Source organism: Trichinella spiralis, assembly GCF_000181795.1.
Source record: "Trichinella spiralis strain ISS 195 chromosome Unknown Scfld6, whole genome shotgun sequence".
Lineage (NCBI taxonomy): Eukaryota > Metazoa > Nematoda > Enoplea > Trichinellida > Trichinellidae > Trichinella > Trichinella spiralis.
The window spans coordinates 4,314,313-4,326,620 of NW_003526945.1; the positions used below are offsets into that span (position 1 = coordinate 4,314,313).

Consider the following 12,308-nt stretch of genomic DNA (forward strand, 5'->3'; position numbering starts at 1 on the left):
TGAATTATTACTATCGCATTTGATATAACGTCACTTTGGTACAATAAAATATAGAATAATGATAAAAATTATTTTCAAAAATACTGATAATGAAAAAGTATAGACTACACAACAAATAATATATTTAAATAAACAAAATTTCAACGAATGACGAAACTTCAAGCAGACAATAAAATTTTGGAATAATAAACATTTTCATTTTTTATGTTACGTCACTATTATTAAAGTTACGTAATCCTAAACCAATGAAATGAAAAAATATTACAGCTAATCACAAGGGAAAGATTTGAATCAATGAGCAATTAGACAAGGAAAACCAATACGAAAAAGACTTTACGGTCTAATAAAATAGCGAGATTACGGACTAATAAAATAGCAAGGACAACGACCAATAAATGAACAGTGGGACCGAATGGGAATAAAATTGAGCCCAACTGGGACCATCCCTAAATCTGGCCAAAAATTGTTGAGCTATTCACGCATCGAAGTTCAAGTTCACTGGAAAAATGTTTCCAAAAAGAATAATAAAAAATATCCATTGATATTTTATTTGAATCTTAATTACAAATTCATATGCAAATGAGTGCGTGTGTTATCGAATTTGCAATACGCTCTGGACAAAATGCAAACCACAAACAACACATCAGTATACGATATGTTACCCATCTGTGATAGATCACGTTGATGAATTCATCGAATATTTTACAATAATTCACAAAAAAAAGTTGAACGTAAGTATAAAAAAGCATGCTCAAAATCGATCAAAGAACTGAAAATAAATCTTTCACAACCTTTCAAAAAAGAATAATGATTATTATCATCTTTGCAGAGGTTTGTCTTTCTTTTCAAATAAATAAAGCATCAAAGTCGACAAAATAATAATAAATCACCAAAATAAAGTGAATGCGTGTACGCATGATTTGCACAAGAAGTGATGCAAATTTTTACGCATCTTCAATTCAGATTACTTATTTCAATTTGCATAATCTAGCATCAGAAGAAGATTGCTTGCCCCTTGCCTGAACGAATGATTAAATTTGTTTGTGGTCAACAAAAAAAGAGAATAAGCGTGGCAATTTGATACAAAAAACCACAAGAATGTTGCTCAAAATAAAAACATTGCATTTTCCACGTATTATTATTATTATTATTTGCAGTTTTACATATAATTACACATCAAATCGTCTTTTAACAAACGTCAGCAACAATTTCTAATTTCAGCTCAATTTCTTCAATTAAATTTCCACTAAAATTCATTTTAAAATGTTCCATTTGAAAATAAAAAAAAACACACACACACACACACAAACACAGACAAAGTGTGCAGAAATTGTCCGAATCAAAAAAGTGAACAATAGAATTAATGAGCAGTAATTATTTTTTGCATAAGCTTGAAAAGGGTCGATTGAAAAAAAACACAAAACAAAATTGCCTAATCAAAGAATTGCCAAAAATCGACGAACATAAAAATAGAAGAGAAATACATTTTCTGCAAAAATTTCTCGCTTGGAATCAATTTAATTTCATTCGATCAACAACAGGCAATATCATTAATCAGTTTTCTTCGGTTGAAAAGCGAAATTTGCTTAAAACACAGACGACGGACTCGCCGTTATCTTATCATCATTATCATTATCATTATTATTCGCTTGCTTAGCTCAACTCAGAGTGGGGAAAGATTTCTTCGAAAAACTGAAACTTCCATCGCCATCATCATCTACAAGCACGCAGGGTGTGTCTTGTCTGTCAATCGATCCCGGTGGAATTGTAAATTGGTGGGCAAAATTCAATTTTCACCTTCGTCAATCAAGTGGAAAAATTTCCCCTTCTCCAAGAACAATCATCTCATCCCTCCCTTCCTCCCTCTCAACCCCTTTTCCATCCGTAGTACACTCGACCCTGATAATAATAATCCATCCACAAGCTCTATTGCAAATGATGAATTAATTTCATTGCAATTGCAAATTCATTTACAATTTCGTCGAGCACAATTTCTTGCACTAATTTGCACTTGTTGCATGTTCTCTCTTTACATCTCTCTCTCTCTCTCATTCGTTCTCTGAAGCAAAACTCTTGTGTTAACCGTGTGGAAAAAATTGCTGTAATGAAGACTAATTGGATGCATTGTCAGTGTGATAATAATAATAATCACGGGCCAAAATTCACAAGTATGCGGCTGATCAGTTGAATTGATCAGAGTCAAAAAAAAAGAAAGAAAAAAGACACTTTTCTTGCACAAATGATAATTGGCAATCAAAAATGAATCTGCTCCAACGTCGAGGCCAAAATTTACGCGCGCGCGCGCACAGACGCGTACGGTAGAAAATCGAATTCCAACTCTCACAACAATTCGAACGCAAATAAACAGAGAAAGCTGGGGAAAAAATGGTCAAAAAAGAAATTTATTCTTACGAAAATAACTTATTTCAATTTTGTTCACAAATTTGCTATGCATGATTCGATAATATACGAAGCAGATGAATAGGATGGATGAATTGGTTGAAAAATAAAAAAAGTACACCAACTTGAGAGGTATTATCATTATCGCATAGAAAGTTTAAACTAATTGACTCAACTTTGATCTGTTGATTGATTATTAGTTGATGCAAGAAAAAAATGCATAAAATAAATAAACGAATGAATGAATATTAAAAAAGTAAATAAATTCGTCTATTTGTCGCCAATTTCGCATATTTACAGATGGTATTGGCAGATTGTTGGAGGGATAGATTTGTGCAAAGTGTTTGCCTTTCTCAGCGCCACTGGTATACCCAACTACAAATGTGGAACCCTGTGGTCAATAAGTACTTGAAAAGCTCAATTCGATGACAACCGGGACCGTGTATAACAACTGAAAAGTAAATCCAAGCCGACTCTGCGGCCAAATACACACACACACACACAACCCACGCTGTGGATGAAATGAAAAATAATAAGAAGCAAACAGAATCATCAATTGGTACCGACCAGAACGGCAAACTCATGCTAGAGGTGCAATCGAATATCCGAAGAACCCGAAATGTTCTCTTGGATCAATTTCACCATTGAAACTGTGATTTTTCTAAATGAACCAGACCAACTCTGAAACTTCATTCCGCAAAAAATCTAATAGCACACAAAGGAGAGAGAAATTTTCCAATGATCAAATTATTCACAAATCTACAAGGATGGAAACAGTGGAATAGGGGAAAAAAACAGCAACAAATTTGATCATTATCCACTTTAGTTAATTCTTGCCGCTGATCATTTTTCCCAGAAAATGTCAAAAAAACTTTTCAGAAATCGATTATGCACAACCAATCATTGAATTGAGTTTCATAATTTTCCGTGAAATTGCACCAAATTCTCTCTTCCCACCCAACGGAACACTAACAAAATTTGACTGAAATTGCTTTTTGATTTTACAATTGAAAAATTAATCATCATCACCACCACCACCACCAAGTCCATTTCACCGACTTCTCAACCGCAAAATCTGCTACTTGCTATAACTGTAAACGAGCTTAATAATGACGACAACAAAATAATAAAAGGATCTCTTTTGTTTTTCCACTTTTTCCCACCACACTTTGTTGTTTGTTCTGTTAGCTGAAATTGGATTTGTACTTTTTCTTTTCTCTCCTTTCTTCAACTACTGTTTGTCTTGAAAAATTTACATGTTGCTGCTGCTGCTGTTTGTTCTCAACCATTGCTGAAAACACTTTTAAGCTAGCTGTACGTACCATTCGAAGAAACAAACAAACAAACATCTCACCCCTCCGCCGATCAGTGAAATTGACAAAATATTCAAAAAACAAAATAACAAAAAAACAGTTTTTTTTGTTTCTGAATATTTTTGCAAATTTGCGCGTTTGATCAGTTAATTTCCATTTTGTAATAATATTTATACTTAAATATTAGACAATTGATCAATTCCATTTGTTTTGTTTTCCAAATTGCACGTTGTGGAAGAATGGTTCGGTCATTGGATTCAAATTGTCGAAAATTGGAAAGTGAAATGTGAGATTGATTGTACGAAATGCGCGCACACGCACATGCGCACAGCAGTCGACAGATTTTCTTCAATCCTGGTATGTTAAATTGCATTTCAACAAAGCTTAATTAATAAATAATTGTGAAATTGAAAATGTTATTATTTTTGAAAATATTAATTTTTTTTCGATATGCAAAAAGAAGATGATATTTATTTATTATTGGTGTGCAGTGAGTAGTGAAATGGTGAAATATTATTGCACTTGATGAGATGGGTAGTTGTGTTGCAATTGGGCATAGAAGGGAGGGGGTTGTGGCGCGGCAGTCGACGACAGTAATACTTAATAATAATAATAATAAAATTTCTGGCCATTGATTGGTCAACAGGACGGCAAGCCAACCGTCCGTCCGTCCACTGAGAGTTCGGATAACAATTAAAACGCCGAAGCTGAAGCGCACGGACCGCAATCGAGCAAGCTGAAAAAGAGTCGCCTCTCGTTCACAGTCGGTCCTGAACTGCGAGCCGGTCACAATAAGAATAAAATAAATACTGCTTTGCCAAACCGCACCGCAAGCCTGGCATCAATGAAGCACGGCTATCTGGCGCTGATTGTTCTCTGCGCCTGTACGATGGAAGTGGTAAATTGTGAAACGATGAGCGAAAAGACCCGCCGGTCACCTTTGGAAGATTTCCTATCCCAAATTCGTGGCGAAGGACTTTTGAACAGCAGAATGCGGTTCGTGTTCAAAAAAAAAAATTTTCCCCTCCTCCTACATATATATATATATATTATAAAACCGTTCCATTGCTTTTCACTTTAGATTTGGAAAACGCATTCCGGCTGCCCAACGACCCTGGAACTTGGACAACTACTACGCGGGCTTGTACTTGCATCCCAGGATCTACCAGAGCTATTCAGATTCGTTCACTTGAAATGGGAGAATTTCGTGTCGGATTTCTTGTCCCCCACACGACAACAACACCAACAATACCAACAACAACCACAGGCGACACATGTGCAAAATCACGCAGCGACAACTCTGTCTAGATATGGTGAAATTTATTTGTGATATTGTGCAAAATAAAAAGATAAAAAAACTGAAATAATAGAAAATTCTTCTTCTTATTATTCTTATTCTTTCCCCCCCCCCCACCCCTTCCATCCCCCATTCTGACGTTTGAAAAGTGTCGTTCCCGTACGCAAGGAAACAAAGCTAAATGCCCTGCTAAAAACAACGCTTGCAAAACAGCCGAAGAAGCGTCGAATGATATTCGCAAATTTATTTTGTTTGTTTGTTTATTTGTTTACTTGTTTGCAACATTGGATGAATACTAATAGTAGTGTCTGTGAACGGCCGTCGAAGAGAGAGTTCATCAATTTGTTGGCCGCCCATTTGCGATAATTTGTTTTTCCATAGCAGTTGAGAACAACAGTGCGCGCACAATAAAGCCTGATTGTTGAGAATAAATCAAATTCACTTTTAAACTTAAGAGCAACGATGGGCATGCAGAGGGGAGAGGGAGAGAGAGAGAGAGAGAGAGAAAAATTTACACAGATTAAATTAATGATTCGGCTAAATTGTGATGACGCCTCTTAACTACACTACACTACACTACATTACGAAAAACGCTCTGCTGAGCAGCAGAGATCAGAATGCAATTTCGACCGCGCACCATCCCAGCCAAATAATAACGAACTGTCCATTCAATCAACATGCCATTTTCCAGTTGAAGCAGTCGAATTGAAAGCATGATGAATTATTATTATTGGTGATGTTCGTTCTTCTTTATTTTTTTTGGGCTCTCAACATTCCCATTTCTATAGTCGACAAACAATTGCACAATTCGACCACATCCAACCACCGGAACAACAGAGAACAAAAAATATACGGGTTGAAGAAGAAGAAGAAGAAGAGAATGTTGGAATGGAAACAGTGACAAGAAATTACAAATCTCAATTATAGAACGACGACGAGTTCAAAGTCAAATGATGCGCTCGGTCGGCTTTGATGGAAAAGTTAAACGAGAAATGAAAAAATTTTCTTTTATATCAGCCCAAATTGGATAACTTTGGAAAATTATGCACACATATTCGAAAAGTACAAACAAAATACACAACACTTAATCAATAATATAGCCGGCACTGACTGCAATAACAAAAATGAAGCATAATTGAAATTTTCAAATAAATCATTATCATCGCATTTCGTCACTTAAAATTTCTACTCCACGTCCAATTAATCATCGACTAATACAGAGTTTGGACGAAAAGTTACAAAGAAAACGTCATCAAGAGACGAAACAAATCGTATTGCTTCAAATTCCACCGAGAGTGGAAAGACCAGGGAAAATTTTCAAACGACCACAATGCGAAATGCATACACATGTGCAACTTTTCCGATCCGAGCATAATTAAATCCAAGTAAATGCACTTCTAAAAATAATACACACACTCAGCCCAAAATACATCGAACGTATTTCTTCTTGCTATTCTCTTCTCCTGTCCGTTGCTGTTTTATTCATTTATAATATGCAGATACAACAAAAAAAATATGCAAATCAATGCAAATACACCACAGTCGACGCTAATAGAGTAAGTTACAGTACAGATAGAATGGGTTCGATTTTCCTCGTAATTTTGTTGAAACTGACTCTTCAAAAATTAAAATTGACAATTATTAAATTCAAAAAAGAAAAAATATTCATTTTTTTTGTTCACAATTCCTTTATAGAGCATCATCAAAATTTTGCATTATTGGGAACAGAATTGTGGTTTTGCAAAACGGTCGCCCCGTGTTGCGCGGTCAGTAAAATTGAAAGCGGCGGATGATTAATCGACTGAATCAAGACAATTCATCTAATGGCCGGCAATGAAGCAGTAAATGGAAAATTCACAATTTCACCTTTGCAACGTCGATGAAGCAGCCCAACGGACAGCTACAATCCAAACAGCCATACTGTGTAAATAATAAGAATGCCCAACAATGGACTGGGCTGGGGAGAGGGAGGATCAATGACGCAGTTCGTGGTGCAAAATTTTCCCAACCAAATTGTCCCCACCCCACCCCCTTGACGCGAATTCACCGAGAGCAGGATTTGAAACCGATGAGGATAATTTTTCGCAACTTGCAAAATCGTCGAATGTATAATTTGCAAATTGCCAACGCAAAACACAATCGTTTTGTCGTTTCGATGTTTACTTGTTTGTTTGTTTGTTTGTCACTTTGTTTTGCCCCTTTGTAAACACAATGATCAAGCACGATAAAAGAAAAAAACAACGCCCGCAGATGCGCACTGTCCGCTGTTGGACGAGAATGCAAATGCCACCCACATTCTTCAACCGACAATCGAAGAGTAATGAAGTAATGAAAATCAATGACAAGCCTCGACCAAAGCATACAATAAATTAGTCGACAATTTCCATTTTTGCAACACACAACAATAATTGGATTATTGAAAATTACAGTTTTGCAAAACAACCACTAATTGACACCATTTCACCGATCAAGAATGTCAAATCATTACTACTACTTGTTGCTTTTTGGCAATGTTGAAGAAGAAGAAGAAGATAGCCGAATAAATTGACCAGAATCTCACGAAAAAATATACAATAAAATAATAAAACACTTACCTTCAAAAAATGTGTATCATCAAATGTGAATTTTTGTTCGTCGAAACAAAATATTGGCGGATAACCATTCAGCCGAGCTGTATCGTGTTCGTCGACTGCGTTGAGAGATGAGAAAAATTGAATAATTTTATCAAAAGAAAAAAAATAATACAATTATTGCCATTTACTTTTCTGTTTCATACTGGACATCAACGCCTGACTTCGTCGAAACTAAATACAATTGTAATTTTTAAAAAAATATTAATAATTCAAAAAAAAAAAACAAATTCATTTGCCTTCAAATCGGGACTTTTCATCTGACGTAGGAACAAAAGTACAGAGCCGTCCATTGCATTCCAACATTTCAAATATGGAAGTGCAATCTACATAACAATAATAATAATGATAATATTATTATTATTATGAATAATATTTTCTTCAATAAATCAACATAAGAATGAAAAGAAAAAAAATTATTTTTTTTAATTAACAATTCTTATCGCTTTGTTTTTGTCTTTTGATTATTTGAAAATAAATAATAACATTAAATCAATAAATAATTTCATCAGATTTTTACATTTTCCGTTTTAATAATTTATGTTCGCTCATTCCCGACTTCATTCAGTTGGAACAATTGTGCATCACCAATCGTACAATAGAATCGAATACAATAAATGCAAATTTCGTGCTTTCGCTTGCGTTCATTAATTAATGATTAATTAAGTTTTTTCTTTCAACATTTTCCAATCTCATTATCGTTAAGTGAACAACAATAACCAGCGCTGGAAACAAACAAGATAAGCAATAATGAAAGCCAAAATATTTATCATCCTTTCATTCTGCAAAGCGTTGCTAACTGACAGGGCGGTTTGAAGGCAATTTCATTAGGCGATAATCCTTGGCAACAATTTCTACGCTGCCGCATTATTCTCTCTCTCACTCTATATATACATATATGTCTATCTATCAAAGCACATTATCAAGCTTATACCACCCTTCTTGATTAACCCATTTAACGACCAAATCATCAAGCACGCTTAATTAATGTCGAGCAGTTGTGCAAAATGAAAACTGTGCAATAATCATAAATTGTCTAAGCAATAATCGTAAAATTCCATCTACACAAGATCTCCGCAGCGCGGCTGGACGCCCACCACTCCACTCCACTGTCGATCCTTTTGCTCCAACATTATTCTTAACAATTATCACCACGCTATGGCACGAAAACTTACAATTAATAATAAACAATAAAGTCGTTAAGTTTGAAAGGAAAGAAAGCCAAAAAAACTACCCAACAACAACACACTGACAACAAATAAATTTAAATCAATAACTAAATTTTTTCCCAATATTGTTTTTTTGTTCAAACCATTTAAATTTGCATAATAATTATTGTTCAACATTGCGAAATGCCATCTTACCCGAAAAGTGCCGATGCCGGTGGTACTTTTTGCCAAAACCAGAGCCAAATGGCGCCCTTCGACGTGGAACAAATTCGACGGTTCACGTTGGTCATTGCCGTCGTGCAAGATCAGCGTCAAACTGCCCAGTCGAACTTGGAGCCAAGTTTCAAAGCCGACGACCGGCGTCGGACGTGGCTCCAGAGCACCGATCGAATCCAAAAATGGACGCAAACCCAGCAGTACAACGGAGCCGCGTTCACGCAGCCAGCCCAACTGTGCGGTGCTGATTTTCAGCCTCAGCCCACGGTCGCCGTCGACCCTCAGCCGGACAGTACGATTTCGACCATTGCCGGAGTTGGATATTTCCAAACGACCGCAACAATCCAGCACAGCGCAAATGGTAGCTTTTTCAACTTGAAACAACACAACAACAATCGACTAGAACAACAAACAAACAAACAAAAACTGCAATCACTTTTATTATTCGCATCTTCTTCGTTCTGCGATGCAATGACAAAAACGTTCTTCAGCTTTAGCTCGACAACGGTCAGAACTTTGCCTCTTGGCGCAGCAGGAATACAAGGTTCTTTCCCATACTCCAGCGCAGCGGCATTCACCACAGTGGCTTTTTTTTCCCTTAGAAATCTGCGAATCTAAAATGTGAAGAAAAAAACGAAATAATTTTCTCTCCTAACAATTCAAAAAGTCGAATCGACTCAATTTTGAACATTTAATTTAATTTAATTTCGAAAAAAAAGTTCAAATTTTCTCACAATACATTTGGTTAAAAAAAGTCGAACTATCCTGAAAATCACAAAATTAACCGTAATACGCATTCAAATTCAACAACTACAACAAATTGCAATTATATCAGAGGAAAAATGGACTTCAGTTGATGTTTGATTTAAATTTAGAATTAAAAATGAAACATTTTATTAATGTTCACTTAGAAGTTCAATCAAAAACAACAATTGTCGCTTACGATGAAATTTAAAGCGACGTGTCGAAACAGGAGAACATCGGCAGGGGGCAAGTCGATTTCCAATCGACCAAGCGAACGGATGTCGTTTTCACTCGCACTGCCGATCAACTTCTGACCGTAGCTGCGCACGTACAGAAGCAGAGCTCGAATTCTCGACAACACACTTTTCAAACTTTTCGCCTTGTTCAAGTCATGATTATTTTTCACCAAACACCACGCAGCAAACTGCCACCACTGTCTTGGACTGAAAATTCAACGAAAATTAAAAAAATTAAACCCTAAAACAAAAAAAAATAATAACAATAAAATCGAACTTCGATTTGACGTCATGCAGGGGGCGCCATTTTTCGTACTGACTCTTACGATAATACAGTAACCAATTTTCGAGCAGGTTCTGTATTTTTCTCAAGCGAATCAGGTCGAAAAAAAAATTCAAACCGCTGATCAAAACACTGAACTAAATTGACACATTTTGAAAAAAAAACTTCTTTTCCAAAAAATATGAACAAATGTAAAACTACAAGCCGTGATGGCAACCGCCAGTTGGACAACTGCGAATTGTTCTTTTCGATTCGAATGCAAATTTTGCAAGCTTCAAATATACAATCGTTCATTTCGACATCTGTTTCGCAACTCTAGAAATGGAAATGGAAAATTTCAGTTTTTGTTTCTCCCAAAAAAATATCTTCTTTTTCCCCCAACAACTTGTTCATTCTCGTCTGAATTATGCAAATTTTCTCCGTCATCATCACCATCATCATCCTCAGTATAAAATAGTCGAATTCCTGAAAATTCACAGTGGACTACCTCGCTTCCGTAGCCCTGTAATGTGATTTCAAAATTGCACAAATAATAATAATAATAAATTCATTATTCGTCAACTTTTCCTCTCTTACCAGAACATGTTCGTTTTGAACAAACAGTAGACGATCAATTTGACATAACAGAGAAAAACGCTGCTCTGTCCCCACTGCTGACCATTCATCTTTGTACCACAAAGTGAGATATTTGGCAACAATACGCAACTGAAAAAGCGGCGTGTTTTTTAAGCAAATAATTCTCCTTTTTCTTCAGATTATAGGTGGCGAAAATTAATAATGTCGAATTGATAAATTACTTGTGTACTAATCGGAAAACAATTGAACGCGCAACTCAAATGCTTACGTTGCCCAAATTTGCATTTAAAAAATTTAAGAAATTAAAAAATTTCCCAAACATCAGTCGACTCACTTCTACAGATTCGTAGGCAATACTTTCCTCCGGAAATTGAAAATTCGGTACCATGTTTGCCAAAAAACGCTGAAATAGACCGAACAAATTGAAGAAAAGCAGAAAAGCCGATGGGAAATTTTGCAAATCTGCATACCCGATGCATGCGTTCGGTTAATTCGAACTTTGCCTGGGTTGCTTCTTCATCGATTTCACCGTCAAGATTGTCAATCTTCTTCAAATAAAAAATAATTATTCAAAATGAATTACAACCCAAGCATTGTCAATTTCTCACTTTTTCATTGCAAGGCACCAGAAGTAAATGCAATTCTTCAATTTCAATCTCCGACAGCTGGCGACCACAAATTACTTTCGGAAGTGAAAGCACCAATTTTCTGGCAAAGCCCGAAGAAGCAGCAATCGGAAGCCGAAGAAGTTGCAAAGCGGTTGTTCTAATTGGCACATTCTCGAGGAAAAATTTTCCTGAGGTATTAAAAGAGTATTTAGATAAAAAAAATTCACTTCGTCAGTGTGTAATTTCGATATCTGAATATCTTTTACGGACTGCATATTGAAGAATAAAAATAAGCATATCAACTTACCGTTTATCAAGTCAAAAGATTTCACTTGTCTTTCATCGATGTAGAAGAACTTTCCAATAGGCTTATAAAGCATAGTCGCAAAAAATGAATTTAGCATACTGAAGCCAAATCTTCACCGATATATTTCTTAATATTAATCAGGCGAAATTGAAACACGTTTACCATATTTGCAAATATAATTATTATTAACTGATTCAATTTAAAAACAGTGCCAAATTTCACGTTATAAATTGAAAAAGTCACATTAAATCGCGATAACATAATTGAAATATATTTTAAAAAATATTTATATATATGTATACACTAATAAATACAAATAATATAATTAATATTTCAAATACTTGATTGCTTATTGTCAGATTCAAAATGCTGCGTATTGAATTGAAATAAAAATGTAGATTTTTTTATTATTTGTTAATAATTATGATATTTTAAATTATTAGCTGTAAATAATATTTTTCTGAGAAATCCCTACAAAACCTACAGTAATGAACATTAATGCAAGTTTAATTTACTAATTACATTCCAA

The 12,308-nt window shown here is 35.3% G+C and overlaps 4 protein-coding genes across 4 annotated transcripts; all 4 read right to left on the reverse strand.

Annotated features, from left to right (window-relative positions):
• Nucleotides 1-4,226: 4,226 nt before the first annotated feature.
• Nucleotides 4,227-4,867, reverse strand: Tsp_08761 (hypothetical protein). Its single transcript, XM_003373985.1, has 5 exons — nucleotides 4,772-4,867; nucleotides 4,699-4,743; nucleotides 4,524-4,651; nucleotides 4,374-4,483; nucleotides 4,227-4,312 (listed from the first exon to the last, which is right to left on the reverse strand). The coding sequence occupies exons 1-5, from the start codon at nucleotides 4,865-4,867 to the stop codon at nucleotides 4,227-4,229; spliced, it is 465 nt and encodes a 154-aa protein (XP_003374033.1).
• Nucleotides 4,868-7,053: 2,186 nt separating this feature from the next.
• On the reverse strand, nucleotides 7,054-7,371 carry Tsp_08762 (conserved hypothetical protein). Its single transcript, XM_003373986.1, has one exon. It carries the CDS (start codon nucleotides 7,369-7,371, stop codon nucleotides 7,054-7,056), a length of 318 nt encoding a protein of 105 aa, XP_003374034.1.
• Nucleotides 7,372-7,433: 62 nt separating this feature from the next.
• On the reverse strand, nucleotides 7,434-8,288 carry Tsp_08763 (conserved hypothetical protein). The gene is made up of 5 exons (XM_003373987.1): nucleotides 8,229-8,288; nucleotides 7,868-7,966; nucleotides 7,772-7,814; nucleotides 7,605-7,699; nucleotides 7,434-7,565 (listed from the first exon to the last, which is right to left on the reverse strand). The coding sequence occupies exons 1-5, from the start codon at nucleotides 8,286-8,288 to the stop codon at nucleotides 7,434-7,436; spliced, it is 429 nt and encodes a 142-aa protein (XP_003374035.1).
• Nucleotides 8,289-8,624: 336 nt separating this feature from the next.
• On the reverse strand, nucleotides 8,625-11,852 carry Tsp_08764 (conserved hypothetical protein). Its single transcript, XM_003373988.1, has 12 exons — nucleotides 11,780-11,852; nucleotides 11,473-11,660; nucleotides 11,335-11,412; nucleotides 11,199-11,267; nucleotides 10,865-10,993; nucleotides 10,674-10,790; nucleotides 10,487-10,603; nucleotides 10,332-10,420; nucleotides 9,969-10,212; nucleotides 9,508-9,639; nucleotides 9,005-9,424; nucleotides 8,625-8,810 (listed from the first exon to the last, which is right to left on the reverse strand). The coding sequence occupies exons 1-12, from the start codon at nucleotides 11,850-11,852 to the stop codon at nucleotides 8,625-8,627; spliced, it is 1,842 nt and encodes a 613-aa protein (XP_003374036.1).
• Nucleotides 11,853-12,308: the final 456 nt, after the last annotated feature.